At 33.4% G+C, this 23,917-nt stretch overlaps 2 protein-coding genes across 2 annotated transcripts; one reads left to right on the plus strand and one right to left on the minus strand.

Moving 5' to 3' along the window:
• The first annotated feature begins 13,643 nt into the window (after positions 1–13,643).
• Positions 13,644–15,350, plus strand: LOC122609680 (9-cis-epoxycarotenoid dioxygenase NCED6, chloroplastic-like). The gene has a single exon (XM_043782630.1). It carries the CDS (start codon positions 13,644–13,646, stop codon positions 15,348–15,350), a length of 1,707 nt encoding a protein of 568 aa, XP_043638565.1.
• Positions 15,351–18,575: 3,225 nt separating this feature from the next.
• On the minus strand, positions 18,576–22,123 carry LOC122611099 (UDP-glucose 6-dehydrogenase 3-like). The gene is made up of 2 exons (XM_043784066.1): positions 22,016–22,123; positions 18,576–20,294 (listed from the first exon to the last, which is right to left on the minus strand). Exon 2 carries the CDS (start codon positions 20,255–20,257, stop codon positions 18,815–18,817), a length of 1,443 nt encoding a protein of 480 aa, XP_043640001.1. The 5' UTR covers positions 20,258–20,294; positions 22,016–22,123; the 3' UTR covers positions 18,576–18,814.
• Positions 22,124–23,917: the final 1,794 nt, after the last annotated feature.

Here is a 23,917-nt window from a genome sequence, read left to right on the forward strand (position 1 = left end):
TGACGAAAATTGACAATATTTTTTCTAAGTGTGGAAAACGGTGAAATAAAGTCAACTATAAATATAAATATATATATATATATAAATGGTCGAGTCGAGTCGGGACGTTACATATAAGCGAAAAGAAAATGGGTTGCTATAACCATATTCAAAGGTTTGCAATATAAAATAAAAAGCAAATATCAACGTGCCAAATAGCTAAAACATAAAAAAAAAAATATCTATATAAATATTTATGTATGTAAAAGCAATATAATAACCAAGGAAACAATATTTGTAATATGAAATATGTAAATATAATAATGGGTTAAATGCAAATTTCGTCCTGTGGTTATTTGAAAAAAAAGTCTTTCATCCCTCTGTTAGTTTTTAATTTTTTTTCATCCCTGTGGTGGGATATCGTCCCTTTCTTTGTTAACTCCTCCCCATGTGAAAACCACGTGAGGGGCATTTTTGTATTTTTCACGCTTTATCTTCATCCTTGTTCTTCAAAAAATCACTAAACCTAGATCTTCAAACAACACCACCGAAATCCCAGATCTTAAAATAAATATATACTAATTCCATATCCCAAAAATACATACACCAAATCCCCTTGTATCATTATCTTTAAATCTTGAACATATATATGTATTTATTTGCATCTTTGGCCGTCTAGTACATCTGTACACAAAATAAACTGTATCATATCCCAAAGCCTCAAATCAAGTCTTCCTCTCTATAGCCGCCAACCCAAAGGAAAAAAAAATAAAAGACAAAAACTCAAATCATGAAAAGCATCATACGCACATAAATACATCTACAAATATAGCTTGATAGTAAAGCTCAAGAAGAAAGCACTACTACTCTGATGACGGTGATAATGATGTCCGATGTTATGATCAAATATTGTTGCCGGACTTGATGATGATGGTGGTCAGACATTGGTGACGGTGGTGGCCGGACTTTTGTAAAGTTGTCACGAAAACATAATACAAAAGTCGAGATCTAGCCCAATCATTAATCATGTTTCTTGTATAAATCAAGAACACTGAAATTGAATATTTGATATTTATGAAAGATTCAAGATAAAAAAGGTTTTTTTTTTTCCATTTTACTTAAAGAAAAAATAGAAAATGGATAAAAACAGAATTGAATCATTTTGAGATTTAAATGGTGGTGATTGGATTTAATTGCTATAAAAATCAGTAGTTTTTATTTTTGATTAAAGATTTAAGGTTTGAAGAAGATTGGGATAAAGAGGGATTTTGAAGAAAATTGGAGACAAAGAATGGTTACTGGGCTTCTGCATCAGGGGCCCCATTTAAATATCTTTAAAATTTTAATAAATTTCTCATCTAATATCCTAGCAGAACTACTACCCCCATTCCTTTTCGGCGTTGATAAAGAGGGATTTTGAAGAATATTGGAGACAAAGAATGGTTACTGGGTTTCTTCGTTGAAGACAAAGAAGATGAGCGAAAAGACGAAAATACCCCTCATGTGATTTGCACGTGGGGGACATAACAAAGGGATGTTAAGGGACAAAAATCCCACCATAGGGATGAAAAAAAATTAAAAATTAACAGAGGGATGAAAGACCCTTTTTTCAAATAATCACAGGAACGAAATTTGCATTTAACCCTGTAATAATATATGCCTATCATAACTATGTTCAAAAGGTTGTCATTTCATTTCAATAAATAAAAATCCTATAAAAAGTGTTTTAGAAAAAAACTCTAAAAGCATTAAAATAAAGATAACACAATTACATCTTAATGAAATAAAGTTGGCTAATGTTTAACAAAAATCTGTTTATGGCTTAATGATGACATGAGGCTTAAAATAGTAAAAAACGACCAATATGAAACGAGGCTACAGGGGTTAAAATGTAAAATTTGAAAAAGAGGAAAAAAAGAATGAGGGTGGGGGCTAGAACAAGGTTGGCAGAGGCTTCGTCGACCGCCTTTCCAAATCCTCCCCTTCGACCCATCGATGCTTGTGGACGGGGTGATTGTGTGTGTAGGGTCCAAAATCTTGAGTTTTATTTATTTTCTAAAGGGTATATATCATTATATGTATATGTATAGTATATATTTATGTATGTAAATAAAATTATTTGTATTTTTTTTATTATAATCAAACACATCTATACCTATATATATATAAAAAAAAATAGTCCCTTTATTTATGAAAATATTGAAATTACTCTATACAATATGACTATAATACCCTTACTCTTTTCCTACCCATCTTCTTTATTTTATTCACTAATTTAATTATCTCCACTAATATACCTAAGATACCTTAATGAAATAAATTACACTACCAGTCCCTCAAGTCTTAAAATAACGACACTAACCTAATAGCCTACACTATTTGTCGTCACCGCCATCCACCCGTCACCACCACATTGTCGTCACCGCCGCCGCATTTGCGCGGGCACCATGCTAGTTTTATTATAAAACACATTATAATAAAAAAAATAACACATAATTAAAGAAGATATTAGATGATTAAAACACGAAATACATAATAATGATACGATTACTCATCATCATCTTTTATTGACATTTTTCCTAAGCCACATTGCAGGCATTTGACTTCCCACGTCGTTTTCTCTTCCCGCAATTTTCGTAATACGATTCGGCTCAAGTGCATTGGTCACACAACGTGTGACCGGCGTTAAAAACATCATTAACTACCCTTTTGGTCTTCTTTATCTCATCCTGCAGAAACATAAAATATTGCTCTTCGTACTTCGAGACCTTGCAGCCTGGTGCTTGTATTGCCTCAACCTCTTGTTTGCATCGTCGTCTTTTCTCCCGTAGGTAACCCATTACCCCAAAGAGTTCAGTTTGAAGGAGGGTGTCCTCTTTGATATCAGCCATGATTCGTGTTTTTATCTCATCTTCGGTCACACGAAGTCGGTGATCATTCTCTTTTGATGATGAGGACGCCATTTGGTTTGAAAGAGTGAGTGTGTTTATAGAGTAATGAAAACTGTAATGCTGATGAAACTGAATTGTTTTCTGGGTTCGTATTTATAAAGTGACATCCAAGCTAGCCGTTCAGGGACTGGAAGTGTAAATGTTTTTGAATTTTTGGCCGTTTGAGGGACTAAAAGTGTAAATATTTTTAATTCGAACACTGGAGGGACTAATTGTGTAAATATTTTGAGTTTTGAACGTTGGAGGAGCGTGTTTTAGTTTACCCATAAATACTGGCTCCTTATCAAATATATATATATGTATTTTTACCAAAACTCAAACTTTTATACATCTGAAATGGCTTCTTCCTCAAATGTCCCTAACCGAAAACACCAATGACTGTCGATCAAGTGCAAGAAAGTAGCATGGCTGATATCCTCGACCACCAATTGTTTAAAGAGGAACTTGTAGTTATGCAAAAACTAAGTGCGAAGAATCAATGGTGTCGAGAACAAATCAGTTATATACAAACCGAGTATTGTACTGATCTTGAGTGTCAATACTTTACTTATTTGCAGGGGAAGATCGACAAGATCCAAGTTGCTCTGGAACAACTTGATTGTGCGGTTTACTACTTGAACCATTTAATCATATGCGCCAAAGCAGTTTATGAGAGAAATGAATAAGTTTGTAATGTGTTCTACAAATTATTATGTTGTATGTTTGTCTTTTAATAATTATGAATAAACTTCTGTTGTTTTTTAATTAGGCATCTTTTATTATAATACTAAAAGACAATACATAATTCAAAATACTTGAATACGCTTTATTAAAATACTAAAACATACTTAATTAAAATAGGAAAACAAACTTAAATAAAAGTAGGCAACCGTGATAAGATCCCTGAATCACTACTAGTATCTAAAGTCACTCCCATAATTCTCCCGGTACTCGTGATGCACCGTTTCATAAACTCATCAGATAAGGTCCTCCCCTGTGCATTCAACATCATATAGATTGCCTCAAACTGCTTACATTCAGTGTGAATTTTGGTGAAGTGACCTATTAGTTGAGATTTGGTCCAAGTATTTTTTTTCTTGAATTAGGCATTTCACATCTTTGTATCCAACACCTTGACAACAAAAGATCTTCGGATTCAGTCCACCTCCGTGTAGCCATTTTGAAATAGAATGGTTTGAGGAAGAAAAAAATGAGCAGAAAGAAATTGTTGTGATTTGAAATGACTGTGTTAAGTTGAGTATAAATAGGGGTATAAAAAAAATTCAAAAATGCCTACTATCCGTTAATTTCAAAAGCTAGAATAGATTTTTTTATATTCAACAACGGTTACCAAAAAAACAGGTCCCACAAACCTAATATAAAAATTAAAGTTTATGGTTTATATGGTAATTATATTTTTGGGTAAATATAGAATAAAAATAAATAAAAGTTGAGAAAAAGATGAGAAAGAGGTAGGGTTGGTAGTGAGTGAGGAAAAGTTGATTTATAAGAGAGAAAATCTGATATGCCAGTAAAAGGATAAATGATGTTTTGGGTTGGTTGACGCCTTAGAAAGTCCAAGCAACCTACCACTTAATCTAAAAATCTTTATGTTACTTAGTTCATATATATATATATATATATATATATTAAAACTGAGATGTTACTTTGTTCATAATCACGGAAAGACCAACGTACTTTCATTTGTACACGGTTGCCCATTATACTTTTTTATTGATAAGGTTTAGCCACAAACTTTTTTTTTATACACGGTTGACCCATATTACCGGTAATCATCCTTTTTAATGATGTGGCAACCACGTGGATGTTTAATGAAGCTGACATGGATTCACAACGACAGGTTTAATCACTGGTTGCCTAATGTACTTTTCCTTTTGTACATTGAACTTTTTTTTATCGATGTGTATTACCAACAAACTCTTAAATTTGTACATGGTTGACCCAAATATTCAGAGTTGGTTCTCTCTCATACTAAAATCTTCAAAATTGCTTCTTTCTCCAAAAAGAAAACCCATAAATTTTAATAAAAAAAACAAAAGGTTTGTCTTAAAAAGTTCCAACCGTTAACCCCTCAGTCATCGGAGAATTATAATTCGTATTTCTGTTGGTCAGGGTTTGTGCGGATTTTAATTTCGAGTGTTTTGGTACAAATTTCGAGTTTCAATTCGAAGAAACGAGAGAAAAAATGACGATTTTGAGTTTTCCGGCGAGATGTTTGAATTCTTGCAGGCTAACAAAGGTGAGTGTATAAGATTTTTTTATCTAACTTAGGAATGTAATGGAAATGCTGAATTAGTCAACCATTCGTTTGACAAATTTTTGATTATCTACCAGATTGTCAATCAAATGGGACAAATTTCTGAATCAAACGTTTTCTACTACAACATGTATATAATTGTTGGAATTTTTTTTAGAAAAATCATTTGTTTTTTTTATTTATTAAAGTTTCTGGGTTTTCTTCAGTTTTCAAGATTTGAGTATGAGAAAGAACCAGGTTTGAAGATTTGGGTCAACCATGTTTAAAATTTAAGAGTTTGCTGGTAATACACATCAATTAAAAAGGTTCAATGGCCAACCATGTACAAAAGGAAAAGTACATTAGTCATCCAGAGATTAAACCCGCCGTTGTGAATCCATGTCAGCTTCATTAACCGACTATAACCGGTAAACCAGTCAACTATGGGTCAACCGTGTACAAAAAAAAAGTTTGTGGGTAAACCTCGTTAATAAAAAAATATAATGGGCAACCGTGTACACATGAGAAAGTACGTTGGTCTTCCCGTGATTAATCCTTATATAATTTCATATATCAAATATATATAATAAAACTGACAAGTTACTCTTCATTCTTCCAATCACGGTAATATTATATATATTTGATTTAAAATTCATCATTTGATATATGTATAACACTCCTATTAATTTTTAAATCATATATTAATAGTTTGTTTAGTCCAATTTTCTTCTTATACAGTTGCCCCGATTATACTAGAGGCCCACTTGTTTTTTGATTTCCATAAGAACTATCCGTTATTGAACGGCTAGTCTGAATATATATATATATATATATAGGTTGAGTATTGTAAAACAAGTATTAAAGTAAAACAACAAAGACAAGATCTTGACCCTTAGATCATGATTAGAACGATGCACAAAGATTCACGAAGCAATTGATGTACGATGATTTTCATGATGCACGGTGATTATTACTAAGGAAAAACCTAGTGTAATATTTGTTTTACTTTAATAGTTGTTTTATTTTACCTAAAGGCTATATATGTATATAGGGTATGATTCATGTGAGAACTATTCACATATGAACATTATTATAATTATAACTTGATAGTTCATATGTGAACAAATACCAATTACATATGAACATCAAGTTATAATATAGAAGTTCTCATGGTTCTTCTAATTCAAATGATTTTGATAAAAACTTTTTACTACTCGTCTTTCAAGCATGATACATTTTGGTAGCACTATGGTGGATGACATATTTAGATTTGTGAGCCTCATCAAGTAGAACTTGTTTCAACTCACAAGAAAATGGAATCTAAATCCTTACATGGCGTAAGGTAAGACCACGAGAATCCTTAGAAATATTTTTGGTTTGATCTTGAATCCTCACTTTCTTAGGGTCTCGTTGCAAGTCTTTCTCTTGAGCCGCTTGTATTTGATCAAAGAATTCGTTTGTAATTAGGACCCACATTGGTGAAACGATAGCAAAATGATGAGATTATGGAAAACAACGTTCATGGGAGATTATGGGAAATAAATCGGTGGAAAATTCTATGGAAATAATAAATCTGAGGGAAGAATACAATAAATTTTGTTAAAATCTGTTTGAAATCGGTTTCTATTGCCTTTGGAAATTTCATGGGAATATCTCCCACAAATTTATGCTCATAGGAAATATTAAGTGGTAGTGGAAAATTTGTGGGAAAATATTTTCCTCACCCCTTTTAATGACGATCAAACTTTGTAGAAAATCTGTGGGAAAACAATTATTTCTAACGCATTGGGCCATTTTCTCACAGATTGTGACCGTGAGAAATAGCTTATTCTGTATTAGTGTTCTTTAGAGCAACTGGCTCCAAAAAAACGTATGATTGCTTAGCGAGAAAAACAAGATCAAATGCCAACGGCTAATGCATTGGCTCTAAGAAACATGTTGGGTCAGAGTCGTATGACCTTTGTGTGGAGATTAATCTCAAAACTGTTGTACATGTACTACAAATTTGTGTTTTCTCTCAAACGGTGTGGTATGTAGTGGCGGAATGGTGCAAGTGGCCATCATTCTATATATGTGTTCGGGTTGCAGGATATTCTAGTCTTTCGTAACTATGTTTGGGGTTCAAAGAAAGGGAAGAAACTTTTCAATGTGAATATCTATATTTATACTATTATATATAAGGGTTAATTACTTGAAAATTCCCTCAACTTGTTACTAAAACCTTTTCTGGGCTCGAACAAAAAAAAATTCTATTTGGAGGAAGGAAAACGACTAGAATCTCTTTAATGGGGCCGTGACCTGCTAAAGTTGATGTGGACTCTAGTTAGCTGGTTAAAACTTCCAGCACACAAAATAAAAAATATAAAATTGATAGAATTGAAAACACTTGCATCTCCCCAACATTCAACTTCCAGCCGGATCCCCTTTTCATCAAATCAAAAGTTCTTCTTTTTTTCATCAAAAAGACAACTATTATCTATTCATTTAACACAAGTAAGAAAAGAGATAATTTTAAATTTCTTGGCATAATATATGGAATTCTAATTTGCCACTGAAATCCATCCATACATGTACCCATATATATATATATATATATATATATAGAGGGACAATCAAATAAGAACAGTTTTAAAATAAGAACGGTGATAAAAACAGTGATAACACTTAAAAAACATCATTTTGATGCATTAAAAGTCCATAAAACTAACATAGTGCATAACGAATTATCATTATTTAAGTGTATAACAACACATTGGCCTGTCAAAATCAAGAAAATCATGTTTTTTGTTTTGTGCATCCATCTTGGATGCATATTCTTCAAAATGATGCATCCACCAAAAAACATGATTTTTTCGATTTTGACGGATCAATGTGTTGTTAAACACTTAAATAATGATAATTAGTTATGCACTATGTTACTTTTATGGACTTTTAATGCATCAAAATGATGTTTTTTAAGTGTTCTCACCGTTCTTATTTTAAGACTGTTCTCACCGGAGTGTTACCCTATATATATATATATATATATATGGGAAAGATAATTTGAGACCAACTAAAAAAAGTCCAAAAAAGGGCCATTGATTTTCGTAACTTACACACCACCATCATCATCTACTACGATATACAAGACTTTTTTGTAAAAACACTAAGACTTTCTAGCGACGGGCCCACAGAAAAATCATGTGTAAGTTAACTTACACATGATTTTCTGGCGGTCCCGTCGCCGGAAAGTCTTAGTGTTTTTACAAAAAAGTCTTGTATATCGTAGTAGATGATGATAATGTTCAAAAAAATCAATAGTTCTAGTTGGTCCTAAAATAAGAGGTGGTCTCAAAATATCTCACCCCTATATATATATATATAGGGGTGAGATATTTATAGGGGTGAGATATTTTGAGACCACCTCTTATTTTAGGACCAACTATATATATATATAGGGGTGAGATATTTTGAGACCACCTCTTATTTTAGGACCAACTATATATATATATATATATATATAGGGGAAAGTGAGTATGAGGTTATCCCTCATCTAAGCATAGATGAGGAACCCCTCACATTTTGTTTTTTTAACCATAAAAATCATGAGGGCCCATGGTTTTATTTAAAATACAAAAAAACATTAAAATATTTGAATGTGAGGGGTTCCCCATCTAAGCTTAGATGGGGAACAACCCTATATTCACTTTTCCCATATATATATATATATATATATATCTCGAGATCTCTATCTATACATATACCCATATATATCCATGCATATGAAGATGGATGCGAGTGATGGTAACTTTCCGGTGGTGATTGGAAGACAACTTTCTGAACCACCATCATCACGCCAGCCAACAGATTTGATGGGCAACAACGAGTTTGATGGGATTAAAGTTATTGGGTTTTGATAATGAAGGTGATGACGGGGGGAGTGGCGGTAGCGCTGTGGTGGTCTATTGATGGCATAACAACGACGGAGACAGCCTCGTGGTTGTCTAGTGTTGAATTCGCACAGTGATAGATGTGAGATGAAAGTGAGTTCGAATTCACTCACATAGATCTATAGTTCTATACTCATATACATGGGGTTTTTATTTATTATGTTTTGATTTTGATTACGGTTTGTTGGTGAAGATGATGATGAAGATGTGAGTCATTGTTTTACAAATTGTATTATAGATTTTGTTTAAGGTTTTTGTGATATTGAACTGATGATGATTTTTATGTGACATGGAATATACATGTCATCAATATATAAGATTAAAAACAAAGAAAATGATTTGGAAAATATTTTTAACAGGCAACTTGTACGGAGCCCCACTAAAGAGATTTTAGCCGTTTTCCTTCTCCTGAATAGAACTTTTTTTTGTTCGAGCTCCAGAAAAAGTTTCATTGACAAGTTGAGAGACTTTCCAAGTAATTAACCCTATATATAAAGCATCAGTCCTTTCCCTTTCTCACCTTACAAATTTGAAGTACCCAAAATACGTATCTTTTTTATTCACTAATTTAAACATATCTAACTACTATACCTATAATATTCTTAATGATATAATTTAGGGATAATGACATATAAATTTGATCACGTATGACAAAATGATAATGTAATGCAATGACTTTCTCGAGTAGTTATGTGATGTATGGACTTGTATTTTTTGGGCTATGAGATGTAACGGGTGACCGGCTGAACAGGTTATCACTTAAATTTGGTTCTGCTGACTCTTTAATATATAGGGATCATGACATATGAATCTAACCACCTATGACAAAATGGTTATGTGATGTAGTGACTTACTCGGGTGGCTATGTAATGTAAGAGCCTTCATTTTTCGGGCTATGTCTTGTATCGTGTTACCTGTTGTAAAATATTCCGGTCACCACTCTTGTTGACCTTCGTTGACTTGTACAAGTGGATGTTGACTCTGTAATTATTTATATGAAAAATTCCCTAAAAGCTTAGATATCTGATTTGTTGTCAGAATCTATTGTTGTTACCGGATATGTCACCGGATGCCTTTTAACGAACAAACAAACAACCAAAAGGAAAAATGATGGGCGGATATATAGATTATAGGTACAAGAAAGAAGCCTCATAAATTTATATATATCCATATAAAAAACGATGGGTGTATATGTATATATATATATAGCTTCCCATTTTTTGACAAAGATATCATGTACTCCGTCCTGAACGAAAACATGAGTGCCCACTACGCACATTTCATCCTGTTAGTATATATAACACGTTAGAAATGATTATATATGGATATGTGGTTCTTACAATACACCGAGTATTATGAATGTACATTCGAATGGTCGAAGAAATCAATTTAAACCTCACTTTATTAAATAGATTTCCAAGAACAACAAGCTCTACAGTTTTATCGTAATTTGCATTGTCGAAAACATTGAATGGTGATCTTCCTTCCCATTCGTGTGTTACGGGCTTCGGATTGCTTGTTGTCGCCACATGGATTACCGTACGACCAGCTTTTGTGGATCTGGTAAAAGTAACATAGATTTTAAATAAAAGTACACAATACAAGATATAGTCCGAAAAATAAAGATTCTTACATTACATAGTCATCGGAATAAGTTACTATATTAAAAATCATTTTGTCATAGATGGTTACATTCGTATACCATTAAATAAAAGTACGTGTGGCATTATACGTGGCATAACCAGTTACTTTTTGTAAGTTACCCGGAGCATACACGAAATAGCCAGAATATGAAGGTTCTTACATTATATAGTCACCTGAATAGGTCACTAAATTACATAACCATTTTGTTATAGGTGGTTACATTCATTTGTCATTATCCCTATAATTTACAACATAAACCCGTCAACTCTTAAAATAACAACACTACCATCACTACCATCATTAACATCAATTACCTTTACATTCATCATTATTATTGCGGCCCCCACCGCCAATCCCACCACCTGTCACCGCCACTGCTTTTGCAACCGTCGCCGCCGCCATGGCCGCTGTCACCACACCGCCACCGTTACCATCATCGCCGCATTGGCGGGCATACATCTCGTTACGGTTTATGATAACTTGGAGCACTTGGATCAAGCCAAGAAATGAATCCATTTTCTAACAAAAATAACCCATTATCAGTTCAGAGTTATAGAGCGGGTAAAGATCATGTGTTTTCCTTGGGGTAATTAAAAGGGCTAATAGGTTCTAAAGTTATCTTACTCGTCGACTTTTACTATGTAAAGTATCGTCCCAAAAAACTTCCTAATCTAATGATAAACATTGTAATATATTCTTAATTAGGGGATTAAGAATACCACTTAAAAATTTAAGCCGTTTTGTCCGCCGAAAAACTTCAAATGCAGATCACGGCTTCAATACTTCGAATTAGAACACGAACGTTTCACCAAAATACTCAAAATCACACCGTGAACAAACCCTCAGCAACAGAAATCGAAAAAGAGGTCGCCGGAAAAAATGGTGATTCGCCGGAAAAGTTCAAATGCATATAATAAGTTTGGTTATCCTGTATCCTGTAAATTAAATATCTAATAATAAAACTAAGTAGAAGAGTGATCGAAGTGCAGCATGGAAAATTAAAAGTAACCCCCAGTTGACTTTACAAGTCAACGAAACATGTAGAAAATGTTTTCGCGGAGCAACTTTGAGATCGAATAACTTATAACCGAAATGACATCTAATGAACCCGTTGCCACATGTGGATTCTTTGTAACCCAATCTATCAATCTACTTTTTGTAACAATGTTTTTACGTTAACAATTATCCTAAAAACTAACTCGAAAATAGCAAAAAACATAAACTTTGTATCAAAGTGGCAACTTTGATCGCTTCTAACTAGTAACTGCTTTGATCTACAACCAAACGGTTTTCACACATGTATTCTCTAGAGCCCAATCTATATATAGCAACTAAGTAACAACCTTATAACCTTCACAATTGACCAGAAAACTAACCTGAAAACCTTACAAAAAACTCGTAACTAACTTGCATCGCTTGAAAATAAACGGTAACCAATTGCCACGAAACTTCACACACAGCTTGACTATAGCATAATCTAGATATCTAACCAAAGAAACAGGTTGTAATCCTCTCCAATCAAAGGTCAACGGGATCGAAAATCTTGAGATAAACTAATAACTAGCGTATATCTTAAAAAATAAACGATAATCAAATGCTTCGAAACTTAACACACTACTAAATATGACAATAACGAATCAACCCATGCCTTCAAAACGAAAAGTTAACCTGTATATTTCATGTTACACGGATCTAAAATTTCAAGACTCTAAAATGGTAACTCGAGCTATACTAAACCAAATCATAAACCGTAACTTGCAAATATTTTTAATAACATTAACTAAGAGAAACACATTGAATTTAAGCAATAATGATCGGAAATCTGAACGTAAAATGAAACGCAAGTTTAACTGGGTCACGTATGAACCTTACCAACTATAAAACTTAACAACTAGAAACTATGAGTGAGTGATCTGGTGATGATTATGAAGTGATTGGTGATCTGAAACGGAATGTTTGATCGGAAATATTTGCGTTGCGGGAGCTTTTTATTCGATCCGGCGAATCACCATTTTTTCCGGCGACCTTTTTATTCGATTTCTGTTGTTGAGGGTTTGTTCACGGTGTGATTATGAGTATTTTGGTGAAACATTCGTGTTCTAATTCGAAGTATTGAAGCCGTAATCTGCATTTGAAGTTTTCCGACAAATTTTCCGGCGAATCACCATTTTTTCCGGCGACCTTTTTATTCGATTTCCATTGCTGAGGGTTTATTCACGGTGTGATTCTGAGTATTTTGGTGAAACGTTCGTGTTCTAATTCGAAGTATTGAAGCCGTAATCTGCATTTAAAGTTTCCCGGCGAATTTTCCGGCCAAACACACACAAAACAGCTTTTGGAAAACCGGATAGTGGTTTTGATACCCACATTAGATCGCGTTAATTTACACACACTTGGTTTACATTAGGAGATTTTTTGAGACGAAACTTTACATAGTAAAAGTCGACGAGTAAGATACCTTTAGAACCTATTAGCCCTAATTAAAAAGTCGAGCGAGGTTGGGTGGAGTAACAATGGACATGTGTGGAGACAATTTAACGCCTCTTGGTAGCAAAATATTGTACTTTTTTGTAACTAAGCGATAATAGTAGTGTTATTTGGTGTTGTAATTGTTAGTTGTTAGTTTCTTGTTAGACAAATCTTAGTGATCAGTAAAAAGAAGTTTTGTTTGATCGTTTGGCAAAAATGGATATAGCAGATCCTTCAATTCCCTTATTTAAAAAATGGACGTCGATCCTTTGGTTAAATTTTAATATAATAACTGGAAAATATGTATTGCTAGTTGCTACGTGGACAACATTTTACCTCTACATGTCGTAGCCTATAAATAACCCATAGATATAAGTTTAATTTACTCATTCACTTATATATATATATATATCACTCACCACGTACGTACATACCATGGAGGCGTCTATGTATCTTTCCAACTATCCAAAAAAACCATTAATTACAGGTATTACAAAAGCACCGTCCTGTAAACTATTATCGCCTTCAAAAAATCCAACATATAAGTTACCTTTGCCAAAATTAACCACCACCGGAGATAAACTTCTTAATCCACTTCAAAAACTAGCAGCCTCGGCTCTAGACTTTCTAGACCAAGCACTTGTAAAAATTGAAAAAAAACATAAACTCCCTAGCACGATTGACCCGGAGATTCAGTTAATGGGAAACTTTGCCCCAGTTCCTGAATGTCCGGTTCAACATGCATTGGAAGTAATAGGTGAAATACCAGTTGGCTTAACCGGGGTGTACCTTAGAAATGGGGCCAACCCGATGCTTAAACCAACTGGTGGTCACCATTTATTTGACGGTGACGGCATGATACATGCAGTCACGTTGGGACCAGACAATAAAGCCAGTTATTGTGGTCGGTTCACTCGAACCAGCCGTTTAGTCCAAGAACAATCACTAGGCCGGGCTTGTTTTCCTAAGCCAATAGGTGAGCTGCATGGCCACCTTGGTTTAGCCCGGCTCGCGTTGTTTTACGCTAGAGGTTTAGCCGGTATCATAGATACGGCTCATGGGACCGGCGTAGCAAATGCGGGTTTGATTTATTTTAACGGTAGGTTGTTAGCAATGTCGGAAGATGATTTGCCTTATAGTATAAGGATAAAAAATGATGGTGAAATAGTGACATGTGAACGTTTTGATTATGACGGACAAGTTAAGTGTCCTTTAATTGCACATCCTAAAGTGGACCCTGTCACAGGTGAACTTTTTTCGTTAAGTTACGATGTTGTGAAAAAACCATACCTTAAATTCTTTAGTTTTGATAAAAATGGTCATAAGTCACGTGAGGTTTCTATTTCACTAGACCAACCGACAATGATACATGACTTTGCTATCACGCAAACTCACGTGATCATTCCGGATCTCCAAGTTGTATTCAAGTTATCCGAAATGGTTTGGGGCAAATCACCCGTGGTCCATGACCTCAATAAGGTATCAAGATATGGTATCTTACCTATATCCGCTGAAAATGAATCGGGTATCCAATGGATCAATGTACCCGATTGCTTTTGTTTCCATTTATGGAATGCATGGGAGGAAGACGACTTGGATAATGGTGATAAAATCATTGTCGTAATCGGGTCGTGCATGACTCCTCCAGATGCCATATTTAACGAAAACAACGTTGAGCCTCTTAGAAGTGAATTAACCAAAATTCGGTTAAACACGACAACCGGGAAGTCATCTAGACGTGTTATCGTGTCTGGAATGAACTTGGATGCAGGAAATGTAAACAAAAGATGTCTTGGACGTAAAACACGTTTTGCTTATTTTGCAATAGTAGAACCCTGGCCAAAATGTAGCGGCATGGCCAAGGTTGACGTGGAGACAGGACATGTCTCCAAATTATTCTACGGAAACCAAAGATTTGGAGGCGAAACATGTTTCGTTCCTATAGGGAATATTGGTGATCATAAGGAAGACGAAGGGTATATAATGAGTTACGTTAGGGATGAGGAAAAAGAGATGTCCGAATTAGTTATAGTTGATGTTTCTAGTATGAAGCAAGTAGGGATGGTGAGATTACCTACTAGAGTTCCATATGGTTTTCATGGCATTTTTGTTACTACTCAAGATTTAGCTTATCAATTTTAATAAAACGTTTTTATAACAATGATCAAATACTTTCTTGTTATCTTGTACATGTTGTATAGCCTTAGACGCGAAAACAAAAACGAATCAAAATTTAATATATATTAATAACCGAAGAAACCAATAGTAGTTCTTAGTTTTGGTTTTTAAAAACGGTTAAGTTTTTAATTTCATATGAAAACCGATACTTAAAAACTAAGCCCAACCAAAATATAGAACTAGTAAAGTAAATCAATTGTATTTTTTAAATAACTTCTTGATGATCATATATTTACTAGCTTAACAAATCAAATGAATGTGTTATTTTTAATGTAATAATCCAAAATTATTTCTAAAATTTATTTAAGAATCTTTACTCTCTTGTGAAACAAACAACTCCCATCTCTTTTTAACTTTTTAGCCTCTAAATCATATCATGCACTAATCAGTTTACCCGTATAATCACCGAAAAGGTCCTTAGGAAGCACTTTTTTTAGTATTATTCCTTCACATGCTTAGTAATATTTTTTTTATAGGTTTTTCTTACCCGTTGAATCTCAAACCTTTTTAAAAAAAATATTTTTATCACTATTTTATCATTTTCTTATAAATTCATATTATTTCTGATAGAAATCATGTCACAAATTATGTCCGAATCGTATGAAACTCTAGCATAAGCTTTCGAAAACTGACTGTATACCATATAATTAATACTGATTGAGTACTCTTTTCTTTAATTCGTTTTTTTTTATATTATTTATTTATTTATTTATTTTGGTTGAAGAGTATTTTGATATCACTTCTTGACAATTTCTATTTAATCATCATATTAATAAACTTGAATAAAAGCCATCGAAATTATTAAGGAATACGTATTATCTATAAATAAATAAAAAATTGAAAATGATCTAGTATGAGAAATTGAAAATTGGTTTGGTCCGAAACATATTTTTTCTCTCTTTTTCTTCCTCTTCGTGCCTCTTGCTCGGGAACTTCTGTTCTATCTTTCTTTCCCTACCCTTTTGTTTTTCTTCTAGTTTATTTTATGGGAAAATATTATATACTGCAAACATTAACCTCTTGCCCTCACATTAATTTCTCAGGTGATGAAATAAAAACTCAACCCCCTCCCTGAATGTGAGGTGAAACAGCAGATAACCATTTGTTGTTAACAACATATTAGACAACCCATTATTTTATTCGTGTTTTTGGTTTTAAAATAAAAGGCGGTTATATATGTATGTACATGTACTCCGTATATATATTAATTAATTAATTGATAGAGTAATATTTATTTTTTCAAACATTCCGTCGGTATACAACATCAGAAAAACCTCACCATATAATGGTGAACCTTTGACGTACCCTACACAACGATATACTATCTCTGTCCCATATTAAAAGAAAGATTTATAATGTGTTACAAGATGATGTATGTAATATGAAGGGATAACTGCAGAAAATAGAAAGCACCTTTCAACCAATTCACGGAAATAAAAGTGACCTTTAAAAGTTTTAATTTTTAGAAATTAAGTTTCATTTGTTACCGGAAATAGCAACATCTGACAAATGTACATGGTGACGTGGACAAATTTTGATTACGTGGCATTTTTTTAATGACATGTCATACTTTATAACACAGAAAATAGAAAGGACATTTCGACCAATTTACGAAAATAGAAATGACCTTTAAAAGTTTTATATTTTAGCAATGAACTCTAATTTATTGTTGGATTATTCCAACACCTCGTCGATGTTGGATGTGGAGATGGTTTCTTCTTCGATTTCTTCAACTAACTTCGAAACCGTCGACAGTTCGTTCGAGTTCGAGCTAACCTCTGGACCTTCGCCATCTGGATCTAGTTTTAGAGATTTAAAATCTCGAGATAGACAAAGAAGAGATAGATCTGTGTCTCCTTTATGATCTTCATACACAGCTTCTCAATGGTTGAAAATGGATAAGAAAGGTTAGAACACTTAAAATACATCATTTTGATGCATTAAAAATCCATAAAACTAACATAGTGCATAACTAATTATCATTATTTAAGTGTTTAACAACACATTGATCCGTCAAAATCGAAAAAATCATGTTTTTTTGTGAATGCATCATTTTGAAGAATATGCATCCAAGATGGATGCACAAAACAAAAAACATGATTTTCTTGATTTTGATAGGCCAATGTGTTGTTATACACTTAAATAATGATAATTAGTTAAGCACTATGTTAGTTTTATGGACTTTTAATGCATCAAAATGATGTTTTTTAAGTGTTCTCACCATTCTTATTTTAAAACTGTTCTTATTTGATTGTCCCTATATATATATATATATATAACAAGAATGCAGCTAAAAGCAGGTTGCTTCTAAATTTTCCCCTCAAAATCCCCCCAAACCTTCCCACCACACGTTTTTCACGTATGTGAATATAAATCCCCCCTGTTAATCCCATATTTAGATCAAGAAATAAATAAAAAGTAAAAATGGAAACACACACTTGACACACTGATCGAATTATCTAACAAGCACAAACTCAAATCAAATTAATCAAAAAGAAAACCATGATTTTGTTGTATGTTTTTATTCCACTAGTAAGAGCAATGGTTCATTAATTTGTAAACTTCCATTCTCCATTTCTCCTCCCCCCCCCCCCCCCCCCCGGTTTTCAGATTCCGGCCTGCCCCACCGCCGCTCCATCTCGCCGGAAAAAACGGGTACACCTCAAAAACGCTACAAAAATAACCTCCATCGTAATCTAAGCAACAAAGGGCGACCAACGAACCCCCAACACCACCTCTGCCGCTACCCCAAGTTGCAAGTTGCGCCGTCGCCGCCGCACCAGCTAAAGGTAACCACCATGCCGCCACAACCCTCCAATGCTTATATTCGGTTTCTAGCAAAACCTACCAAATCCCATCTTTTTATCCGATCTATATCTATATAGATCAAATAGATTGTTACATATATACAAAGAAGAAGAGGCATCTAAGGACACCCCATTGGAGATAGCCTAACTGCACTCTACATTTTGACATGCACTTCACATAAAGCTACCTTGGCATCTTGCCATAAATGGTAAGATACCTTTTCTAAGATAATAGTTTTTGCTACTCTACATTTTGACATGCACTTCACATAAAGCTACCTTGGCATCTTGCCATAAATGGTAAGATACCTTTTCTAAGATAATAGTTTTTGCTTTTTATCTATTTTAATTCAACAAAGTATAAAAAAAACACATGAACCCATACTACAATACATAGATATATAATGCAAAATGAAATACAACAATAAAAATTAATATGACAAAGAAAGACCTTTGCTCTACACATTCCTAGTCAATATGTTGAAACAAGTAATAGTAATACAGAATCAAATGTATAATAAGCTCAGTTGATACAATACAGGAGGCTTTCTTATAGAAAGATAACATGGATTAAGAAAAATAGTTACCGTCCAGAGAGAGTAAATGATGAACCCAGTTGATTTAGGCCACAGCAGGCATGTCCTTGAGCCAGGCATCCAACGGCTTACCAATTGAGTAAACGATGAAACCAATCTCTCTTAATTTGTCACCATCAACGACGTTCCTTCCATCAAAGATAAACGCAGGTTTCTGCATGTTGTCATATATCTTTTGGAAATCCAGGGTTTTGAATTCATTCCATTCGGTCAAAATACAAACAGCATGTGCATCCTTGGTGGCTGCATAAGCGTCCCAAACAACGCTCACTAACTTCACAGTTGTGGGGCTCATTGGCTGAAGGTGAAGAGGATGGTCCCAATCGAACTTGTTCATGGAAAGGTCTCTCTGAATCTGATCTTCTGTGACTTGTGGATCGTAGATGCTCAAACGGGCCTTATCGCCTAATAGACCCTTGCAAACATCAATGGCTGGGGTTTCTCGGGTATCACCTGTGTCTTTCTTGAAGGCAAACCCAAGGATGGCAATCTTCTTATTGGCAACAGTGTTGAACATAGAGGCTACAACACGGTTAACAAAACGGGATTTTTGATAGTCATTGATCTTGATGACTTGCCTCCAGTATTCCGCCACTTCAGGGAGGCCGTTGCACTCACAAATGTAGACCAAGTTCAAAATGTCCTTCTGGAAGCAAGAACCTCCAAATCCTACACTGGAATTCAAAAACTTTGAACCGATTCTAGTATCCTTCCCAACCGCATACGAAACCTCACTAACATTTGCACCTGTTGCCTCGCAAAGAGCTGACATGGCATTGACAGATGAGATTCTTTGTGCCAAGAAAGCATTGGCAGCAAGCTTTGAAAGTTCTGCGGACCATAGATTGGTCGTGATGATGTTTTCTTCAGGAACCCAGTGAGCATAAACATCCTTCAGTGTTTTGATTGCTTTCTGGCCAGCTGAGGTTTCCCGGCCACCAATGAGGACTCTATCAGGTTTAAAAAGATCTTCAATTGCAGTTCCCTCAGCAAGAAATTCTGGGTTGGAAAGAATCTGGAAGTTGATTCCGTTGCTGTTATGCATGAGAATCTTTTCAATCGCCTCTGCTGTTTTGACAGGAACAGTTGACTTCTCAACAACAATCTTATCAGATTTTGACACATCAGCAATCATACGAGCAGCACTCTCCCAGTACGTTAGATCTGCAGCTTTTCCAGCACCAAGACCTCGAGTCTTGGTCGGGGTATTAACTGAAACAAATACTATATCTGCCTCAAACACATGCTTCTCCACATCTGTGCTGAAAAAGAGGTTCTTGCCCCTACATTGCTTCACAACATCTTCAAGACCCGGTTCATAGATAGGGAGCTGGTCACTGTTCCAGGCTGTGATCCGAGGCACAGAAATATCGACCACTGCAACTTCAATATCAGGACACTTGAGTGCTATGACAGCCATAGTAGGGCCTCCGACATATCCAGCTCCAATGCAGCAGATCTTCACCATTTTATTGTGTTCCTTACCGACCGTGATATTCTGAACCCTAAAAAAAACAATTGTACATACTTAAACCTTACAGATAAGTTTAGTATTAACAAAACTTGCCATATAATGAATCACTTTAAAAAATGACAGAAAAACTCTTATATTAACCGCAAAAAATACATCTCATTGTAGCCCGAACATCATTATCAGTCTATAGATTGATTTCCCCAATAACATGTACATCCTAACAGGTCTACATTTTCAAAGATCCACCAACCTCCACTCAAAACACGCCATACATCAAACAAATAAGAAATCTACTAATGATTATAATTATACGTTAAATGAATCGCATACACCACTCTAGTCTTAAAAGCAAAAAGGTAATACAAGGCAATGAAAGTAATTTTAGTTACACATCAGAACTAGATAAACAAAACAGCATAGCCATCAAGATTGTGTTTTGCTAAATCCCTGAGTTTTAAATTTTTAAACCATAAAGATTAAAGACGTGATTTTGTTAAACAAAAGTTTCTTAATTTATTATATCAAGAAAATATATATATATATATTGGTTACAATTTACAAACTTATAATACAAGAACCAATTTATGGTTGTCAACTATATTTCAACATAAATAACTGTAAACTGCTTAAATAACATAAATCTATTACAAATGGTCAGCATTTCATATTGAGGGGGTGTTTGGGATTGCTTATTTAATATTTACCTACTTATTGATCGTCTTTTTTAGTAAATGCGCGCGCAATAACAAACACTCTTTGCGTACTACTAATCCACATATATTATTTATTATAAGTAATAAATAATCACTTTTAAAATCGCACGCGAATTTTACTAATAAATTTCGGTGCTTTGAAATAAGGTTTAGGGTAAAGACTAGAGTAGTATAGATTATGAATGTAATAAATGTATTCAAATTCAAAATTATACATCTATCAAAGATCCTTTTTTTTAAAAAACGACAAATGTTATTTAATGCCCGGATTCGAAACCGGAACCTCCAAGCTTCTGACTTGGACCACTAGACCAAAAGAGGTCATTGGCATCCTATCACAGATCTAATAATAAGTATATATATATATGTATGTATAGGGGATAATCAAACAAGAACAGTGAGAACATCTTAAAATCATCATTTTGATGCATTAAAAGTCCATAAAACTGACATAGTACATAACTAATTATCATTATTTAAGTGTTTAACAACACATTAATTCATCAAAATCGAAAAAATCACGTTTTTTGTTGGATGCATCATTTTGATGAATATGCATCCAAGATGGATCCACAAAACAAAAAACATGATTATTTCAATTTTGACGGATGAATGTGTTGTTAATCACTTAAATAATGATAATTAGTCATGCACTGTTAGTTTTATGGACTTTTAATACATCAAAATGATGTTTTTAAGGTGTTCTCACCGTTAGTGTTCTCACCGGAGTGTTACCCTATATGTATATATGTATATGTATATACACATATACTACTAGTTGAGATCAGAAGCTAAGCTAACACTACAAAATTCAATTCAGAATAAGATACTTAAATTTAATAATAATAATAATAATAATAATAATAATAATAATAATAATAATAATAATAATAATAATAATAATAATAATAATAAAATCTGATAATGAAATATGCAGATCCGATCACAGAATAATGCAATTGGAACTGGAATTCAATTGATATACAAAATATGAAATCAACAAATTATTATTATTATTATTAGGAACAGATATACATACCTGTGTTGGGGTGAGTGAGTAGGTGTAACTGCTGTTGTTAGATATAGATATAGATATAGATACAGAGAGAGACTACGCGTTGATCGTTAGAGAGAGAGAGATCTGTGTATGTAATGTAAACGTAATGTAATGTAATTCCCACACTAGGAAAAAGCGGGGGGACTTAATATTTATAAGTGTAAAATTGATATTTTATTTATATTTTTCCCTTTTGAACGATATTTTATTTATATCATTAATAATTTTATTCGCTATTGTTTTCTGCCAATCTCCACTCTTACAAGCATAGTTGTTAAATTCTTACGTGTCGAGTCGATTTACACCAAAAACGAATTGACTCGTTGGGTAACTCGTTTTTGTCCAGACTCTTACGAGTCGATGCGTATACTTAGACCGAGTCACGAGTCGCAAATTTGTAATTACCGTAGTTTGATACTATGGTTATATATAATACATATTATATTATATTTATTTGTTACATTATTTTGTGTGTTATATAAGTAGTTTTGATCAATTTATTGCGAATTTAAAGATAAATTGTAAGTTTATGACTTAAAACTATTGAATATGTAACATTTTAGTAAATTTATCAAGATAATGAACTTATATTTTCTTTATAAAGACGTCATATATATATATATATATATATACTATTTAAGTGGTATTTTTAAAATGTCTTGACTCTTATGAGTTGAGTCACGAGTCAAAAAATCATGTTTTCGAGTCGAGTTAAAAGTTACGAGTCGACAACTATGTTTACAACACGGTTATATTTAAATGGTTTTATTTAAGTAATTATAGGTTTAAGGACTATTTACCTAACAAATTTATATAAACCCAACTTCTACTAATTGAATCATTTATATATATATTCATTTTTCTTTATTTCTCTTCTTTGATGAAACCACCACACTTGTTACATTACCATTTAGTTTATAAAAATTTGTAAAATGTTTGTTAATCTAACATATCTATTTTATTTAAAAGAATCAACAAAAATCAATTTTTTCATTAGATGTATTTATCATTTTCTTTTTACTCAATAAATTCAATTACATTCAAATATTTTCTTGACTTATGATTCTGACTAGCAAGTCATACTTCTACAAATCAAATTTAAGCAATAAAGTTTATGTATTTGTCAATCCACGATATTCACGACCAAGCGCAACACCTAACTATAACATCCGCAAATGGCTATATAATTGACACGTCCCACTTGCCAATAAATTTAATAAAAAATTTCTCCATTATTCAAATTTCTTAAAATCTACCAAACTATAGAAACCAAATCACTTTCATTTCTTTTTCTACCAAACACTTCATTAAGAACACAAACTTGCAAAATGTAATTGGACACACGCCTAATATTGGCATGCCACTAGTTTCTTTTCGGTGTTGAAATTTAGAATGTTTGATTTACAACGTGTTTTATTACCAACCGAAATGTGATTTGTCAAACGAAAGAATATACTCTTTTTTCTAAACAAAAACAAAAAGAACAAATACAAGTTTGACTAAAATAACTAAACACGTATAAAGTAAATTTAAAGGTAGTAAACATAGATTTAATAAACCTTTTTTTTGTTGTTGTTTGAACGACAATTAAACTATTTTATTAAAATAATGGATCAACTAGTAATGTACTAGTGATCAAATTACAAAATCTAAAAATTACAACAAAATAATCATAATCTAGATTCATCTTGAAACTTTAAATGCTAAAGTTGCAAAAAAAACTTATGTCAATTACAGATAAACCGAGACATAAGAAAAAACCTCATCGGTGAAGGCCGAGCCACCAATGATTTAAGTCACAATAATCCTATAACTTGAATAACCAACAATGTTTTAATTTTCCCGAAACATGATTATTTCTTGTAGCTTCAAAACGAAGACTCA

Source organism: Erigeron canadensis, chromosome 8 (assembly GCF_010389155.1).
Source record: "Erigeron canadensis isolate Cc75 chromosome 8, C_canadensis_v1, whole genome shotgun sequence".
NCBI lineage: Eukaryota > Viridiplantae > Streptophyta > Magnoliopsida > Asterales > Asteraceae > Erigeron > Erigeron canadensis.

Bases quoted from the DNA above. Each gene is read 5' to 3' on its own strand.
- LOC122611099 (XM_043784066.1), bottom strand. From the start codon at position 20,257: ATGGTGAAGATCTGCTGCATTGGAGCTGGATATGTCGGAGGCCCTACT.
- LOC122609680 (XM_043782630.1), top strand. From the start codon at position 13,644: ATGGAGGCGTCTATGTATCTTTCCAACTATCCAAAAAAACCATTAATT.